Raw genomic sequence first — 20,339 nt, forward strand, 5'->3', positions numbered from 1 at the left:
GACAACCTGATACTGGACAGCTTTTATAAACGTATTATCTTCTGTATTACAAAACAGAATGAATGCCGGGAAGTATGATCTCATGGTTACGGTTAGTTCGTAAGCGGTCGCCGATTAGCTCACTTGTAGTTTTCCCAAGTCCACATACGAGGAACCTATCTTAAGAGGAGATTTCAACGCAATGTACACGTAGGTGTCTCGACGACTCCGTTGAATTTAATGGATAGCGATTGATACGAAGGTAAGTTTAATTTCATACCTTGTTCCTGTCATACTATACATAGTTGTCTACAATGAAGTTAACTGTTACCTAAATTTTGCATTGTATGTTTATAAGATAGTATATATTATCACTATGCTACATACCCTGACTTATCGAGTGTTGTTTTTGTGTCAGATACCCGATAATATTAAAAACTGAAAAATTATTTGTAACTTCCTTGTTACGAATCGGTTTAACAGAGTGCAGCTCAACTGTCCAATCTACTTCAGAGTAAGTATTCATACCCAACTAGGAGGTGTGATGGGTGACAGTGATTGTATAGTTCTGACCTCGTCCAGTAAATGACACGAGCCATTTCCCTGGTTTAATCAGTTGATATATCCACATATCCGTCTCCAGAAGTAATCGTTATTTATCATTTTATTTATTTGGCTATACTGTAAGTTCGGAAAAGACCACTCTAAAGGTCATTACTAAAATAAGACTTCTTTCTTTTTTATACAGCTCTTTATCGTTCTATGTGTATGAGGAATGGACGGGGGTAACATGACGTTGACAAAAGTGACTTGCTCCAAATTGTACCAAATCAAACGAGATCTTCCTTGTTTGGCTTTTGGTGGAGATAAGAAAAAAGAAAACAAAACCTCGTGTAATGGTTTAATAACGGAGATTTTCCTTTGGAAGATTTGCTTCAGTGTCATTTAAGAAGAAGGTTTAGACAAATAAAAACAGAAAAAGAACCCTCAACATATGACCTTAGTACAGGCATGGGTAAATATATATATATATATATATATATATATATATATATATATATATATATATATATATATATATACATACATACATAGATAGATAAGTGTGTGTGTGTGTGTGTGTGTCACCAAGATCCACCATCAGGCAAGAATCCTGAACAGTTTTGAAAACAAATTTAACATAGCCCAAGTGAGGAAGTTCAGGTCTGTCACAGCGTTATATCATGGCAAATAGCGTGAAGTTTGTGTATATCAGCAAATTTGACTTTAAGTAAATTTGTACTTGTAATCAGTGTAAATTGTGTGTTTTAGTTTTAGTTGGAGTTTTTCATATAACGCAGTACTGACCATCAAAGAGGTTGGAGATAGTGTCATGCTAGAAAGTTTCGTTAATTGTGTTAAAATTTGCTAATTTTTAATCCCTCTTTTCACTAATTGTGAGTCTGGAGGGTGGTGTATCTGCGGAGATATTTTGAAACGTCAGTAGGTCAATTAGTGTACCAGTTGGTCCTCCATTGAAGAGGTGTAATCATATATGATATGCCCTTATAAGAGAATGATTAGATTACAAAGAAGGTTGCGAAAGAGAAATGATGTTACTAAAATTGCAGGGCACACGCAGCTTTATAGTATTGAATAACATTCAAATATAGTATAAAAAAATCATTATGCTAAATATTACTTCCGGAAAGAAATCACAAATAAGACATGGACATATCCACTGCAATCAGGACCATACTTCAACTACAGACCTGGGGCTGGGTTAAAAAATGTTTACATTATATTTTCTGAAGTATTATATTTCAACGTTTGTCAGCAAAACATCAATTCCGTTGATTGAAGAAGCACACACACATGTTAACAAAGGATGCACACACAAAATTTCCCTAGCTATTAATTTTAGATTGATGGTGAAGCTTGTATGATAATTCGATGTGTTCAGGGCTAGTATGGTCGGACAGGATTATATTTACTCTTTCTTTTAAGTACAGTTTGTATATGCATGTAAGTCTACCCAATGTTGTGTTGCAACAATGCTTGGTAAGGAATTGATTAATGGATAGACAGAGGGGTTAATAAATGAATATCACGTGACAGAATAAAATCTAATTAGTGTCATACTTCCCTCATGAAGACGCACTTGGAAGTGGGGAGACTAGTCTCTAAAGACAGGTGGTCGCTTAACAAAAGTTTAGTTCAGAAACTACGTTGTGTAAGAAATCTAAGACAAACTGATGAAGACTAGTGATTTCCTCAACATAGATAATAATATCAAGACAGGTTTGAGCGTCGAAAACGAATCTGCCACTATAACATAACTAAATAAACCTGGTCCAAAGTGTCACGATAAACTACTGTCAAGCATGGGCCATAACAAAACCCGTTTATTGAACTTGACCTGGTTGTATTTGTTTTAGTCTCAACATGGCACCATGATTAACTAAGTTTCAGTAATTGTGAGCAAGGCACTATATTGTATCTCTATTTCTTACGGATATAAAAGTGAAGTGTTTTTAAAAAAAAATTATTGCAATTTTTCTAACCAGCCCTAACCCCGGCACCAACGCCCCATGCAATGTTCCTAAAGTCTTGGTATACAACCAAGTCCCATAACTCTAGCGTCAAGGTAAGCATCACGTATCTAGATTTAACACCTTATGAGGAGCTGAAGGACATTACACATGTACAGCTGGCGTGGTTCGTCGGTAGCAAAAAAAAAATTCACATGGCTAAAATTTAACAAATATATCATTCAGTTTCCAGTTGCTAATGTCGTTCGTAGAATACTTATCTGAGTGTGTTGATAGCGTAATGTCTGTAGGAACATGTTTCTAAAAGTTATAAATGTGTGTGTGTGTGTATATATATATATATATATATATATATATATATATATATATATATATATATATATATATATATATGTTTAGGCTTTTACAAAACGTAACAAGAAAAAAAGCCGAGACAACAAGCTTTATAAAATTTAACAAATAATTTATTTCCCTAGAAAAACAAGGTAAAAATGAGACAAAAACTTACGGTTTTACGAATCAAATGCCAAAATAATCCAAGAATTAAAAAATAGAGGTCCTATTATTAAAAAGTCCTAACTGAATCTGAGTTCGAGTCCCGACAAAATCAAAAATGGAAATCGAAGACGTATGCTGTGGCCAGCGTCGTACTGATGTGTCAACAGTTCTTTGTTTAATCACAGAAAATAATATTCTAATTTGTGAATTCTGTGTAAAGTTCGGTAAATGTTTTTGTCCAAGAATTAATTTACAGCACTAGTATTTCCAGGGAAAACAAATTTGAAATCCAAATAAATTGAAGAAAACAAAATCATTAGCCAAAAACTGGTCAAACATGAAACACTTTAACTTGTCAAGTCTTAAGGCAAGAATCACTATTATATCTCAAAACATCAGCAATAAATCTAACTATAACGCAAACCAGATGCCCGGATGGTGGTCAATCAACTGGAAAATCTAGCGTTAGAAACAATAGCTACATGTTATTGAACACGTAGTCCAAGCATGGCTTCGATTCAACTTTATGAATCTGAGTAACTTTGAGAAACAATTTTCAACAAAAAGATAGGTGATCACTATAAATTATCTCTGATCCTGAATCAAGGTCAGGAGCTAGGTCAGCATTACATGCAATGCTTATATAAAGTTGTTTACGTCACAAATATTTTTAAAAATCAGTCAGAACTGAACTCGTTTCCAGTAAATAAAGTTACATTACAATAGCATGTATGGGAATAAAAATAATAAAACTAGCAAACAAGCGAGTAAATTAAATCAAATAAAACTTAAATCAAATACACATAGCAATATCACCTTGATTTTATGCTTGAGTTAACTCCCAATATTTATGACTGATATAAAGCTGAAACGATTGTTCACAGATTTTCCCCATTTACAAATATTTATGTCTGTGATCAGTCAGTCCTTTCCAGTACTCGCTGGAAAAGGTAGCAAAAGTATATATTCAATCAAATTGTCTTTTCTTACTGGCTTTTTAGGGATGAACCTATCATAATAAAAAGGCTTCAAACATCAATATTATAGATCGGTAGTTACAAGTAAAATGTACAGGTGTTGTTAATACAAAATAGAAACTAACCCTCGTTGTGCTTAATGGGCTTGATTGGCACGGTGCCAGGTCACATAATACATACATAGATCTTATCTTGATATATATACATACACACATGCTAGATAAATTGGGCATAGTCATTATTGCTCTAGACCCCTCATTCCCCGATAAACGGTATTGATCCGCTTTCAGTACGCTTTTTTACGTATGGCATGTGCCTTTAAAAAGAGTGAAATGTGCCTTTAAAAATAATCTTCTTAGATATATTTAAACAAACGACACGTGTACTGCTTCGTTAAAACCAATTAAATAACGAGTAATGAAATAATGTATGTCAAAGTGCAAGGCTCCATGTCTAATATGATGCGCTGATAAAGGTACATGTAGGTGTTACCATGAACGTAATTTGAATGGGGTGAAGTATAACTTGCAAGGCGTAGAATAATAATTGTTGGTTTAACGCCATTTCTCAACCCACAATAAGCTCAACATGGCGGCCAGTATAATTGGTGAAGGAAGAACACGGACAAATCACGGGAATAACCACGACCAACAGAAAATTACTGGCAAGCCTTCTAACATACCCACGTTGGCCGAACCAGAGATATGAATCCACGCAGACATATGTGAGATGGATGGAAGTGACCTGCAAAGACATGCGCTTTATACCACTCTGTCAACCCTGGCAATGAGAATAATAACATGATAGTAACATTTAGATCATGCAATAAGTTTTAAGAGTAATATGACACAATGATATAGTGTAGGAATAATCATACTTCTAATTATTAAATAACCAGGGTACTAGTCTTGAAATGGGGGAACATCAGAAGCCGTACTTAATCATTGAAGATCAGGCCGTTGGTTTCTCTATAACATCGATGTGGACTATTTAATATTGCTTTTAGACTTTTGTCAGAACTTCGCATAGACCATGTCTGTACAGGTACATGATTATTTTTCTTCCTTCCGGCAGGCTACAATTACTTTGAGCCTACCTAGTGCAAAACAGTATTACAAGAGTTTTTGTCGCCACCCTTTTTTCCATTAAAATATTGAAAACAGCACAATGTTAAAAATGTTACCCTTACTTCAATCAAGAAGAGTATGTTTTGTGTGCTAGGGACATCTGTGTGCTAGGGGCATCTGTGTGCTAGGGCACACAATAATTATATTTTCTCAGATGTTAAACTCGATGTCTGCCCAAATTGAATTGGTTGTCTGATCCCTTGATATTCGAATGACCTGAAATTACAAATATCTTGTAAAATATTACTACACTCATTGATCGATTGCAAATTGAAGTCAGAACATGATTGGGTTCTTTTTTGTTCGTTCACTTTGAAAGATACAGAATGGATTCTAAGGTACTGCAATGTAAATCTGACTGCAACCTTTGAATATTTCTCATTGTAATGGCACTGTATTCGGCAATCTAACTAGCAATATAAGATTATTTTATCTCTGAAAAAAAAGTATACGTATCCACAATATTGTAAAATTTATATCATGACGGTAACATTCGTATACAGATACTGGATAATATGGAACAAGCCAATACCACGGTACAAACACATCTACCTGTATTGCATACATATTAATCCTCTCCAGAACCTCGAATATTCAAGAATGTATATATACATGGATGACTGTTATGGTTTACCTATGCATAACTGAGTGTACCAATTAGAAAATGTACAATTAAGTATATAAATATAACTTTATTTATAGAAACATGATTATATATGCAGCAAAAAAAGTCACTTACAAGTGTATAATCTACAACTCAAATCAACTAGACCCACGAAAATGGTGTCAGTATAGTTAATACTAAATGTGTACTTAGCTTTCTAAACGCAAGCTACTTGACCAAACACGCACACGCACAAAGATATTTTGCATAATAAACGTAGATGATTTAGAAAAGAAATTAATCCTAAAATGTACGATACGACTACGTTAATTATTAAACAAACGTATTACCTGTAAATGTATAAATACTAATTCCCAACAGAACCTCGTGTATTTCGTTTTCATGTTCATCAATGATATGACTGGGACTTGAACGAAACGATCACTAAACCAGCGGACTGTTATTGAAAATAGCCTTTAAGGGGTGAAATAATTAAATGAGTAAATTATTTATTCGTATGACAAAAAAGGAAGTGTAATCCTCGCTACACAAATGACATACGAAGACTAGTTGTGGTGGCAATTAGGTAACACAGCCATTGGCTTTATCAGATTGTCGAAGGTGAGGAAGACAGAATAATAATTTATATTCCCAGCTGGAAGTTCATGAATGCAAGGAATGGGTAAATTTGGAAGAAAAAATCCAACATTATTTCTACAATGAATGAGGATAGTTACTCTACAGAGAATAGTAACAATAAATCACGTTTAGTAAAAAAGAACAAGATGTGGTCACAATGTACTCACACCAACCGGCCGTCAAAAAACACCTGCATTAACATTCTGCATCCTTCATGCTAAATTTATATCAAGAGGATCCGTATGCATTCTTGATGTACCTAATACAGAGCAATTTTGTAATATCTTTCAGAACACTGACTAAACCTCATGGCCTTACGAGACGGAGTTTCATCCGATGCCATGGGAATTAAGGATGAGATATGTTTTACTACATTTTCAGCTCCAGTTGAATCCTTCCCAAGAATCAAGTACTTCCAGTCTAGACTGAAGGACCTGTACCCTAGATTCCAGAGATTGCATAGTAGGCATATACATTTTCATATTCGTTTGTGATGTTGTGGCAGATAGAGATACAGACAGACAAATACACAATCAATCTACCAAGCTGTGACAAACGTAATTCCATATAAGGCATAATGAATTCGTCGAGTGTATTATATGACACTTTGTTACTACGCAATATTCCCATGCTCCAGAAATTGACTTGGAAGTTTAATACTGTATATAAGTTCTTTCTAATTAAATTGTAGTGTCTGCTCGTCTAATTGACGTGTTTGCAACGCTTGCTTTCTATACCAACATTCTTTCCTGAATAAACTGAAATTTATTATTATATACTTGCCAATGACAAATTGGCTAAGTGAACGTTCCATTACTGTTACTGTTGCCAGCAATCACAACCTTGTTTAATTTCGATGGTTTGTGCTAAAACAATAATTATAATTTGATATGAAATCTCTCTCTCTCTCTTTCTTTCTTCTGCACATGAATATGCATTGTCTCCTCATTTAAATTTGAATACAATGTAACGAAGAGTCATCTTTCGCTTTGTGCATTTCACTGTTATCATTATTCGTTTTTCTTTTCTTTAAGAACAAATTCCAGGGAGTCTAAAACCGCCTGAAATAATATTTAATGCTCTCAACGATGCCATGCATCAATTGACCGTATCTAGCCCAGTTATTTACCTGTTCGGTCCGACACATTCCAAAATTCCAAAGACCGATTTGTTCACCAAATTCGGAGATACGAGGTGCGAGACCCACGAGCTAGAAGAAATACCGTCTTTAGATGTCATAGAGAAGAAACACAAGCTGTTTGGAGTTGTTTGTACCATTAGAATGATTGCGACACAACAGGTATTTCCTATATATGAATATTTGCCATGCAATTACCATTCAGTATTATAATATGCAACGACGAATCGCTCAAGCACTAATTATCGTGATGCACAAAAGCCATTCGAACTTGTACATATATGATGCCAAGTGAGCTTTTTAGAAAAACCAGACATACAAATGGATCTTTGTAGGGTTCTGATTGGCCCCATACTCCGAATAACAATGACACAAGTAAGAAAACTATGCTTCTTCGTTGATAATACAGGCATAAAATCATACAGTTGATAGCAGCTAGTATCTTTAAGTATGCACCAAAACTGTATGCTAGAATTTAGATATGTGTATCTTCTTTTTGTTCTTTTTTTTAGTACACATTCATTCGAAACATCATTAAGAATGTAATACATCGAGCATGCCGCTGTAAACATCATAAATGTCAAATAATATGCAAACGTGAGGAGTTTTAAACGTGAAATACTTCTTCAGTACTGGTTTACAGTTTATAAATACTCATGAACACATATACCAAATTGTATCTATTGTTGCTTGTCGCTGTCATTGGTTTGATATAAAATATGTATCTATTGTTGCTTGTCGCTGTCATTGGTTTGATATAAAATATGTATCTATACTTCAAGACCTTATTATCTAGAAACATAAAGACATCTCAATAATTTCATCTTGTACAAAAAGAAAAACACATACATTTCATTTATAGGGAAAGGAGTCATTGCAGAAACTGAAAGACGGCGTCGGAGTAGAAAACATGTTGTTCTTTGTAGATGATGAATACGAATCTGACAAGGACTTAGTGGACACCAATCTGCAATGCTTACAAGATTTTATGAGTCACAAAATCACTTTTGTCTCTCAAAGTGAACACAAACTGTCTACTGTCATCAGCGACCACATGGAACAGAAGTTTATCGACGCATTTCATTTTATGAACCAGTACTTGCAAGAGGTCACAAACAAAACAACACATTCGCGTGAATGTATCTTTGGAAATGAAGACACAAAAAAGCAACTTGCCACTGCCATAGCAAAGTTTTTCAGGACTCCTTTAACTATATTAGACTTATTTTTAACCACAGATCAAGAATCTGCTGAAAAGGAAATCGTGATTGCGACTTCAAAAGTCACCAAGGATGTGATCATCAAAACAATTGTTAATGCATATAAACTGCAAGTTATTAGGGTCATCGACTACTTGGAGGAAGTACAATTCAATGCAAAATGCATGATGCTCTTGGAAAAGAGCAATATTGTCCCAGAAGCCCTTCCTAAAGCTCGTCTGATCAAAAAGTTAGTTGAGATTGCTGAAAAACACAAGACTAGAACATCCATTGAGACACTACGTTCTAAATATGCACTGGTTGAAAGATTATGCAATTGTTATGGCAAGCAAAGTGCAAAAGGGGCGAAAAGCGGATTACATAAAGAGTTCGTAACATTTTCAGAAGCAATTGCTGTGGAATCTGCGAAGGCCTTATTAGGTTTCTTCATCGATATAGGTAGCAATATTAGGGACATAATGATTAAAATAAATCTGTTAGCACGTGTACGGAAGGAACTTCTGAGAATTATGGAAAAGACGATAGATGAAAAGAAATACGGTGAAGTAATGCCGGAACTGCAAAACTGGAGAGATCACCTCGAAAGGTTAGTAAGCTTCATTCTACTTTTAGTAATATGTAAGTTCGAAATACGATGTGCCGCACTCACTCGTAACTGCCATTCCAATAATATAAATAAGATAATACGGCATACCATTTGTACCAGATGCTTTGGTACATCCTGTTTAATTTCATTTTTTCTATTACGATGCTAAGAAAATAGCAGGGCATGAGACACAAATGATATTTTGGAAATATGAGGTCTCTAAATTGGCTTTCAATAAACAATACATTATTTTAGTCATGAAGAAAAATATAATGTAAACAAAAACAAAACGAATTAACTTTTATGAAGTAGCAAAGCAATGGTGGATGACATAACAAGCCAGTTGTCCTACTTGTTATAGTAAGCGTACCACAACCGTTACTTTTTCCGTCTATGTTTCCAAGACCATTCCAACTTCTCTACCGTTGTCTTTGATTACTTTTGCTTGTTTCACAAGAGTCTTTTTGTGTAAGTCTGGTTTTTAAACCGATCTCACGTTCCCGTTCTGTAGCCAGTAGTCTGTCTGAATAATGAAATATCGCATTATTTTCAGTTTGGTGATTTCAGCCTGTTACCAGGCTTTGTGACCGTACCATTTGTGACGCACTTAAGACCATAGTTCTAATATCCAACCGTTCAGGGTAGTTTGCAAGGTTGATGTTTGTACTTCCACTGGTGTAGCTTCCTGTGCTATTTCATTATTAGACTGACTGTCTAATCCTTACGTTTGCACATTTATATACAAAGATGAGACGCCTTGATTTTTTGAAGTCTGCTCTCACCTTCCTGGCCATAGGTGCTTGGTTCTGCACTGTCATTAACAACCACATGCATTTTATCCAATCATTTGATCCACAAAAGAAATCACCACGTGCCTTCTCTGATCCTTGGTTCCGTTTCCTTGTCAGGAGCCATGAATTAGCTTGAATCTGTATTGCTATATTATGTCAGTGCACACCCTCGGCTAGTAATTATGCTCTTTTCTTTCTATCTATTCTTACTTTCTTTAGGTACAGTTATAGGCCTATATTTTCTTCGCTAAAGTTCTTAGCGGCTTATAGGGCCTACTCCCGTATCAATTTCGGAAGATAGTCTTTCAAACTATTATTTTTATGTTGTCATAGCCACCATTGCAGGTGTGATATTTGATAATTTAAATGGCTTAGGTTGTTGTGGCTGTTTGAGCGGCTTAACATGCCATTTCTCTAATCTTTTAGGAGATAAAATGTATTCGAACTTAATACGTTCTTTCGCCTTTGATCGTAGTTTCTCTGAGTTTTTTCAGGTTTTAATATTTTTTTGTTGTCTGTTTCGACACCGCCAATATATCAGTAGCTTCCACCTCCTCTACCAAGTTGTAGTTTTCTGACATCGGCATTCCTTTAGTTGTTTTCGTCATGATAATAACGTTTTGCGCCTTTAGATTCCGAATTTTAATTAGGATGGCAGCGGTGACAGTCACTATTATCTGGAACAAGGAGTATGTGTAAGACTCTCTTCTCAAATATAAATTAGGCAGATGATATATGTACAATGCTGCCTGAAAACACCTCAAGGAAACGAGTGTAAACATGAACACTAGCGATAAAAACATGATCATTTCGGAAATAGTTTGAAGTCCTCAGAATATTTACCGTTATCATGAGTAGCGATCTCCAAAACATGGTGGTGCTACTGTAACGACTATATGATCTTAACATAAGTTGCAGAAAAAAGCGATTACCAACACGTTTTGTAAAATTCAGCAAATAATTTATTTCAATATAATACAAAGTAAACATTTGTAAAGATTTTACGGTAATGCGAATTAAATCCCAACTAGTCCTAAATAACTTCTCACAAGACCAAATGAATGATGTTTCAATTGAAGTCAAGTGGTATTCGAAATATATTTCAATATTTGACGTATTGATGTGCCTGTAGTTTCGAATATGCTAATGATAACAGTTGCCTGGATTGGGATGATGTACTAACCGTCTTTTGATGTATCACAGTAATATAATCCCAACATGTTTTTCTGATTTCGCTATGGTAATACATGTTCAAGTCTAATAATATTATTGATGAGCACTTTCTACTGCTAGTGAATAATAATTTGAATAAATAATTCCACCCAAATCAAATACAGCACACAACAATAAGAATGATTCTGCATAAGATGTTAAAGCAAGAATTCAAAAAAAATCTTTCAAGTAAACGAGATTATATTAAACAAAACTTAGACACAGGAATAGAACCAGGAGAAGAGTTAAAAGCTCATTTCTAGAACATTTCAAGTTGTCAACAACATAAGGTCTTTTACTAAATTTATAATAAAAGTAGTGGCAAACCTCAAATAGACCAGTTTTTTGAGGGAATTCCATTGTCCTTGGCTCAGATCCAAATGAACATGTTTACTTCTATCGATAATGATCTAAATATTTAATCCACACTTAAGGAAATGAATGTAATGTATTATCTTGTTTATAAAATAAAGGTTCCTGGCCATGTACAAAATGAACTTGACTTTGGAGAAGAAGGTCCCGTACTTAATCCATATATATATAACAGATAATCACAGAGACAACATTACAAAACTAATAAATAATACTAATTAAATATACATAACACTACTCATGATTATTAACGAGCTTATCGGTATGACAACCGGATTAGTCTAGTCCAGGAACCATAGGTTGATTAAATCGTCGTAAGTCTTCCTTATATTGTTGCGTTTTTGTTAGCCAATATTCCTCAGGTCATATATCGACATTTCAAGCCACGTTGCCGTGTATTAATATAATACCTTTTCGAGTTATTGCGCGTTGTTGCTGTGCTTGGTTATTGAAACGAAAACGAGGCTTCATAATGTTATTGTTTCCTGCTTGATGAGTATTGTATTATACTTTGTCCCCGTTGAGGACCTCGTATACTTGTTATTGGTTTATCTTAAGTTATTTTTTATCGTGTATTGTCCACTACTACCTCGGTATTGTTGATGATGACCCACCCACCCACCCCCGCGTTAATTTGTTATATAACTATATAAGAAGATCTTCTATTTTTACTTCGATTTGTATATGCTTTATGAATGAAATATCCCACAATTATCTACAGATTCTAAAATTAAATTAGCAGGGTTGTTGAGAGTGACAATAGTAAAATTAATTTAGCTATATGCTTCTTTGTCAACTATTTCTCAAGTAATTTCATCGTATCATTTTGGCCGTTTATTATGTGTGTTGCTAATTTGTCAGCTTTCCAGGCTCTGCTAATGAAATTCGCACTTAATTCGGAATTATTTTAGATCTTCCTGCCTGCATATAAGATTTCTCTCCTTATCTATTGTCGTATGAAACCGTTTTCTCTAGGCAAGAAGTTTTTGCCTTTCGCTGAATTTGCTGCTTGGTTTATACCTTGTGCTTTGCTTTCTACCACTGTTTTGGCTGGCTGAAAGAGTAAGTTTCTTTAGTTACTTCGTGGTTTTTCAATTTCATTTCTTTCATTTATATATTTTGTTTGAAGGAAATGATCTCATCATGTATGCTTCTATGCTTACTTTGCAGTTTTAGTCACAAGGAGGAATATGTTTCATGCTTATTGTTATATTTTGATGCAACCATTTCTCTGATCTCTGTTATCGGCCCATAAGTGAACAAAACCATGCTTGGATATGAAACCAACTAAGCTAGTCAACAAATGTTCGAGCAGAGGCTGCTGGTATGATTTTTGTTTCCAGTCCGTAGTAATGAGTTTGATTTTAACAGTTTTCAAGCCGATTGCTGATGCAGCCCCCATAAAAGTCCTGTTTTCTGCTACTTGTGTACCCCACTGCCGCCTCTGCATTGTGGAAGGCATAGATGGAGAAGATAGACAGCACCACAACACTACCGTATTATTATCACTATTATTATTATTATTATTATTATTATAGAATATGGTAATTTACAATTTGAAGAATTGTAAAGACAGCCGATTATTTCTAAGATAATTGTAAAGAACGAAATAATTTTATGTTAATAAGGTATTTAGAGAATTTCAAATGAAAAAAAAATACATTCTTTTGCAGGATAAAAGAGGTTAAAGCAGTTGGCCACATTTGCGGGCAGCTTAGTGTATTCGTACAGAAGCCAGAATCTGTTGAACGTGCAAGCGAGGTTCAGACAAAAATCGTAAAATGTTTGTTAGATTATCCTGGTGAAATTCTTGTTGAATATTTTTCTGGATCTCTCTTTGGTGGAAGAGGCGCGCCTGGAGCAGCTATACCAATAGCCATGGGTGACGCATTTTTGTGTAATTCTCGTCGCGGCACCATTGGCCTCTTCATGTATAAAATGGAAAATGGAGATAAAAGCCTTCATTTTCTTACAAGCAGTCATGTCGTTTTAGAGTCTCATAAAGTCACAACCGCTGAACGGAATCCAGTTCCCTTTGGAGAACGCACAGTGGTCCTCACGACTGAAGACAATCTGTTAGATATTGCTGTCATTCAGGTTCATCCAGAAATGACCCATCGCTGTAATCCCTTCTTCCCGGATGACAGCGAACCTCACAAATGTAAGATTCTGGACATGTGTGGTATCAGTGAACTAGATGACTGTGAACACGTTTATAAAATTGGTTCAACAAGTGGGCTGACACAAGGATGCATCTTGTCTAGAGATTTTCAATGCGTTGGACTCAGGAATCATAATTTCGTCATTGGTGTGCCACCTGGGAGTGAAGACGAAATTGTAGAGAAGGGGTTTGCACAAAAAGGTGATAGCGGGGCTGTAGTGTATACCGAACCAGCACCTAATGAAATCCATTATATAAGCATTCTTATGGGAGAATGTTCATCGGACGAACTGAGAGGCATTTCTAGCCTTGAGGACTTGAAACAATCGCATGGCCCTTTAATTGTGACTAGCTGTCTCCATGAGGGCTTGAATCAAATTGAAGAAGAACTTGGATATATATTAACGCTACCACAATCAGAAGAAAATCAGGCAGAAGAGGAAAACCCGAATGGTTTTTAACAGAGCAATAATCTACTAAATATCCAAGTACTCACAAAAGAAACCTTGTCAAGAGTTTATTTAAAGAATACATTGCATTGTTCATCGAACTTTGAAAATAAAGGATGCAGAAAAATCAGGATTCATCTTACTCAAGCTTAACGTAAACTTCAGAACCTACATTAAAACTGTTCGTTTATGAGTAAGACAACGAAAATGAACACAGATGTTTCAGTTGTTGAAATAATCGATGTTACGTACAGCACGGCACAATGGATTTTTCGGATTCAAACCGTTAATTTATGGGAGAAAAGTCAGTCTCTGAAATTTTAAAGTTCATAACAACTACACAAATTTTGTTCATGTCAATCACATTACTAACATAGTAATTATAGAAATAGTTTTACAAAAACAGTCCGTGGTTTTAATTGTGTAGGTGACGCTTGGTAAAATGAAGACACTTTAAGAGTAAATGCAACTTTATATGGAAACCCTTGATACAAGGAATTTGTTTATCAAAATTTTATTTCCTTTGCTTGTTACAAATATTGCATGTAGTCATTCAGAATGAATAAATTATATGTCAGATTTATGTAACTCCTGGTTACAAATTTCCTTAAAACAGGGCACAGGAGTAGGGTGTTTCTTTCTAATGTGAGGTTGTTTAGAAAAAGCATGCTACTGTCAGATTTGTTTTCAAATAGACAACGCTTAACTGTCTAATAAAGAAGAACAATTCTTCCAAGATACAAGCATGGCTCAGATTTTAAAATAAATGTTTCCGCAATCAAGCGAAAGGATAAATGGTATGGGGAAATTAAATCGTACTATTATTTACGTTCTTTACACAATTGAATATGTGATTATTGGATACAATTGTTTGCATATATCGGCATTTGCATGATATTTTTTCGAAACATTTAACATACATTTCTATAAAAAAATATGTTATTTTAAAGAATGTCCCATATCATTCAAATCGTATTCAGTTAATATGGACTGTTTCCTTTGTCCGATGAATAAGTGTCTCTGTTCAGTCAATATATATATATATATATATATATATATATATATATATATATATATATATATATATATATATATATATATATATATATATATATATCACGATATTAAACTATATATATTGGAAAAAAATGTTAAGCAAATCAATCTTCAACATAATCTCCACGAAAAAAATACACATTTTTTTGTGCAAAAGGAAACTATTTCTATTTAGTTGGTAGCTTTTCTTACAGATGAAACTGATTATGATAGTTTTAATATCGTGCTAAATTAACGTTAAGATATTATAATAAGGTGTACAGTAAAACATCGATTTTCTAATTTTTATTTCCACATTCATCCGTTATTTATAAAACTATTGTGTATTTAATTTGTTTGTAATATTATTATTTGTGTTCAAATATTTGATATTTGTCTTCAGGATTTTAGTTCTCTTATAAAGTTTCACCTCATTTTTCCAATATACTTATACAAATTAGACATATTATAGCTAAACCAATCTGAGGGAGCTCCCATTCTTCCACCTACTGAAATGTAAAATTAGGAACAGAAATTCATATTTAGATCACGTCACTTATTCGGTGTAGTAATTGCTTGCAGAACGTAAAGTTCATAACGTTTCTGCATTACTGTATATTTCTCCAAGTCAAGCAAATTCTTTATTCATTTGTTAACTCCTATTTTATCGTACATAACTATGATCTTTTGCGAATTTATTGGGATCCGTCATGTTTATCTGTCTTTATGCATGTGTCTAGGTCCAGCCAGCCAGCAATTCATCCGGTCATTCTTATTTAAGTTTGTTGGTATGAATTAAGAGAACGTAATCAGGTTTCATATTCCATTTCGCAAACTAAGAGTGGAATAAAGTAGAATTTTCAGATCCCTATGTACTTCTTATGGTAGGGAATGGAGCTGATTACGATTATAATTTCCAACGTATGTATCCAGTGTATGTATCCAGTGTATGTATCCAATGTATGTATCAAATGTATGTATCCAACGTATGTATCCAATGTATGTATCCAACGTATGTATCCAGTGTATGTATCCAGTGTATGTATCCAATGTATGTATCCAACGTATGTATCCAGTGTATGTATCCAATGTATGTATTCAATGTATGTATCCAATGTATGTATCCAGTGTATGCATCCAACGTATATATCCAGTGTATGTATCCAGTGTATGTATCCAATGTATGTATCCAATGTATGCATCCAATGTATGTATCCACACTGATTGGAAAAGGCTAATCACAGTTTGAAATCATATATCTAGATCATGAATATTTGCAAACAAAATTTTAGAATCCGGAAACCGCACAAGGGTAGATTGGAGTGAGAACAGGTAAGGTGTCGATTTGTTTTAAGGATTAACGGCAATGTTCTCAATGGCAATCACGTGCGGACATTTTGCGATTAATTATATGTCTAATTGATATGAGAACCATGAAATCGGAATGTTTACACCCCTGTAGTACATCTGTGCAAATGTTGAACAATGTTTACAGCACTACCTCTCTCAGACTGCAAGTAACACACTAAATGTAACCTTAATCTGTGACCATCGCCTTCAAGAAGAATAACATAACACTCTCAAGTTCCGATATGTACATGTATAAAACGTCATCGATCCAATAGGTCAATTTCGGCACACCTTCCAAGGTGGATAATTTTGGAAGGTTTTATGCAAGCTCACACAAATACCCATGCAATCTGATTGCACATTTCTTCAAAAAGCATGTTGTCAATGTCACTTGCACAGTTTTACAAGCTCACACAGGTACACGTGCAATCCGATTGCACATTTTCAAGACACATGTGGGCAGTGTCACTTGCACAGTTTTACACGCTCACACAAGTACACGTGCAATCCGATTGCACATTTTCAAGACACATGTGGGCAGTGTCACTTGCACAGTTTTACACTGGATGATTGCTTCCGTAAACATCACATTTAGTGTGATCCAAAGTGAGAACATGGAGAATTAGGTAAACTGACATTGCATATCACCACGCTTTCAATCTGCATAGCAGTGAGTATGGCCTTAAGGGCAAACTGTTCAATACTGCACAAGTGTATTTCTCTGCTTATATCCAGCATATATATATATATATATATATATATATATATATATATATATATATATATATATATATATATATATATATAAATTCTTTACTTCAGACAGCACAGTCCATACATCTAAACTAAATATCAATATTAAATAAAGTATTTTAAACAAAATGTCGTAGATATCTTATGTACAGACATACATACACATAGGACGGGCCCCGAGTGGCCGACTGGTCTAAAACGCTCTCCGTTACAGATCACTGCCATCTCACCTCTGTCTGCGTGGGTTCGAGTCTCGGATTCGGCCAATGTGGGTATGTGAGAAAGCTTGCCAGTAGCTTCTCGTGAGTCGGTGGTTCTTCCTCCACCATTAATACTGGCCGCCATGTATAGCCTATCGTGCGCTGAAAATGGCGTTAAAGCCCACAACAACAACAACAACAGACACGTAGGAACAATGCAGTGTCCAACATTGTGTAGAATGAACCTAAGACGTTTAAGGAGTAAATTGTTCCATCTATACGTGAATTTAAAGGACTGTCATACATCCACAGAGATTTCAAAACTGACGATATAAATCGTAATATTATATACTCTTGCCATCACTGAGAACATGTACTTTCTCATAACCTTTTCAAAGTTAAATACATTAGAGCTTACAAACATGTTAGACGCACTGCTCCGCCTTAGAAGGCAATGTAGAAAACGGAAACTATTATCATAACCAAAATCTAGCTTTTTCATAAATTCACGAAAGTTTGTCTACAGGAGCGCAATACATTGTGCAGCAATAAGACTTGAATAATCTAAGTTTGATATTTAAAACATAATTTTTAAAGTTAAGTAGAGGCATGTTTGTTCGATTACACAAAAATCTGTAAGGTCTACTCATCATATATATACACACACACACACACACACACACACACACACACATATATATATATATATATATATATATATATATATATATATATATATATATATATATATATATATATATATATATATCTATATATATATATATATATATATATATATATATATATATATATATATATATATATATATATATATATATATATATATATATATATATAGATATATATACAAATATACATATATATATATATATCATCTGATCGATTGGATTGTAAAATATCACCTGCAAACGCATAACTGTTAACATATGTAAAAGCAAGGACATTAGGAACCACAAAAGGAGGAGATGGTAATTTGAAAGAAATTGATTCAAAGACTATGCAATAGGCTGGTGATCTCGATATTTTTCAAGTGATGACCCAAGTGCAAGTCTGCTTCCACAGCGTCTGTACTGGAAATATGTACGATTCCTTCTCATATCCTTTAACAATGTATGGTTGGAAAGTGAGGATTCAACTGTTTCCAATCTAATGGCCATGATACACTTTCTGTATTGGACATACCGCTGTGTCTAGTTTTATCCAATGTCCTTCACCCCCGTATATGGTTATTGACTGGGGATCTTAATAGTTTTGCAAGTTGTGAACCCGGGGTAGCTTACCAAGTGGGGCTATCAATGGGCAAGACCTAAGATTGTAACACTGTCCAATGGATATATTATAGCCCTGGCCTTGAAGATGACATAAAAAGTTAATATTTCAACCTACAATAAACACTTTCAATTATATATATATATATATATATATATATATATATATATATATATATATATATATATATATATATATATATATATAATGTATTTTTTAAATTCACTCTCCTGGACATTGATCTTATCCCAAGAGTAACAATGAACATTGTTAAAACTATCTGTAGATTGAAATGCTACCCATAATGAAATTCAAAAGTTTCAGTATGTGCTTTAAACGGTGTTGGAGAAGCACTTCATTTCCAGCTTAGAGACAGAGAGACGGACATACAGGAAGATATAATAAAATAATATTTTTAAAATGCATTGGGATACTATTTGTTGTGTCGTGAACATTATTATTGGCAGTAATAATTTTAATTAAAAATTGTTTCAAACACTACCTACGAAAACTGAGAAAAATCTTTGAGTGGTTTACAAAGCAAACCTTTTATGAATCAACAAAACAAATCTTGAACATAATGATTTAACTCTTAACAACACACATTATTGTATCGGCCAGGCTGTTTATTTAATTTTCAACTCTAAGTATAATTTCATAACAACTATAAAAAACAACCTCTAGCTTAAAAATTATTTTCCATTATCCCTATTCATTTGATCTTCAGACTGTCTTAAAATCTTTCATTAAATGGACATTTTTCATTTAATTGTTAATCCTGTAGAAGGAATGTTCGTGCGACACATAAGTAGAGAATGGGATAAGGAAAACCACAAATAACAACTTTTCCACAATGCATTTGATAATTATTATTATTATTATTAGTAGTAGTAGTAGTAGTAGTATTTTCATTATTATTATTATTATTAGCCTTCCTTTAATGATTGGAAAAAGAAGTTTATAAAGTTTGTGGTTTTTGTGTGAAACCGTCGGTACTTGATTCATGGTTATTGTAATAGCAGAGTATTAAATGTCTACCGATGTTGATAAACAAGAAACCTTAAGGCGATACATTTCAGGTAAATACTGCAATTATTATCTGTATTAGAGTAGCAGACAGCAGGATTGCTTTACATGCTAAGATTATCTGTATTAAGGTACAGGAACGCATGGCTGTTTTACATGAAAAATTATCTGTATTAAGGTAGTAGACAAAATGACTGTTTTACATGCAAACATTAATATAAAGAATCAGCTTCCTCTTTCTAAGAACACAACTTTAAACGTATTTTGTAAACAAAAACTAAACCAATTCTTTGGATGCATTGTAGGCAAAGTGCAGACCTCAGTAAAAAAATATACACCGGATCCTTAGATATAACAGTTACACTTCTGTCAGTATAAGATACGTTTACAATGAGTCTAAA

General features: G+C 34.1%; 1 protein-coding gene across 1 annotated transcript; it reads left to right on the forward strand.

Moving 5' to 3' along the window:
- The first annotated feature begins 72 nt into the window (after nt 1-72).
- LOC149779727 (uncharacterized) lies at nt 73-15,722 on the forward strand. Its single transcript, XM_089940586.1, has 5 exons — nt 73-241; nt 6,647-6,817; nt 7,390-7,655; nt 8,356-9,299; nt 13,348-15,722. Exons 2-5 carry the CDS (start codon nt 6,664-6,666, stop codon nt 14,294-14,296), a joined length of 2,313 nt encoding a protein of 770 aa, XP_089796712.1. The 5' UTR covers nt 73-241; nt 6,647-6,663; the 3' UTR covers nt 14,297-15,722.
- Nucleotides 15,723-20,339: the final 4,617 nt, after the last annotated feature.

Source organism: Sinohyriopsis cumingii, chromosome 17 (genome assembly GCF_028554795.1).
Source record: "Sinohyriopsis cumingii isolate HCF-2022 chromosome 17, ASM2855479v2, whole genome shotgun sequence".
NCBI classification, from domain to species: Eukaryota; Metazoa; Mollusca; class Bivalvia; order Unionida; family Unionidae; genus Sinohyriopsis; species Sinohyriopsis cumingii.

Excerpts from the sequence above, each read along its gene's own strand:
- LOC149779727 (XM_089940586.1), top strand. The coding sequence starts at position 6,664 with ATGGCCTTACGAGACGGAGTTTCATCCGATGCCATGGGAATTAAGGAT. Across the intron at positions 6,818-7,389 it reads TAGATTCCAGAGATTGCATA|AACAAATTCCAGGGAGTCTA; the intron begins GTAGGCATATAC and ends CTTTTCTTTAAG. Across the intron at positions 7,656-8,355 it reads GAATGATTGCGACACAACAG|GGAAAGGAGTCATTGCAGAA; the intron begins GTATTTCCTATA and ends TTTCATTTATAG.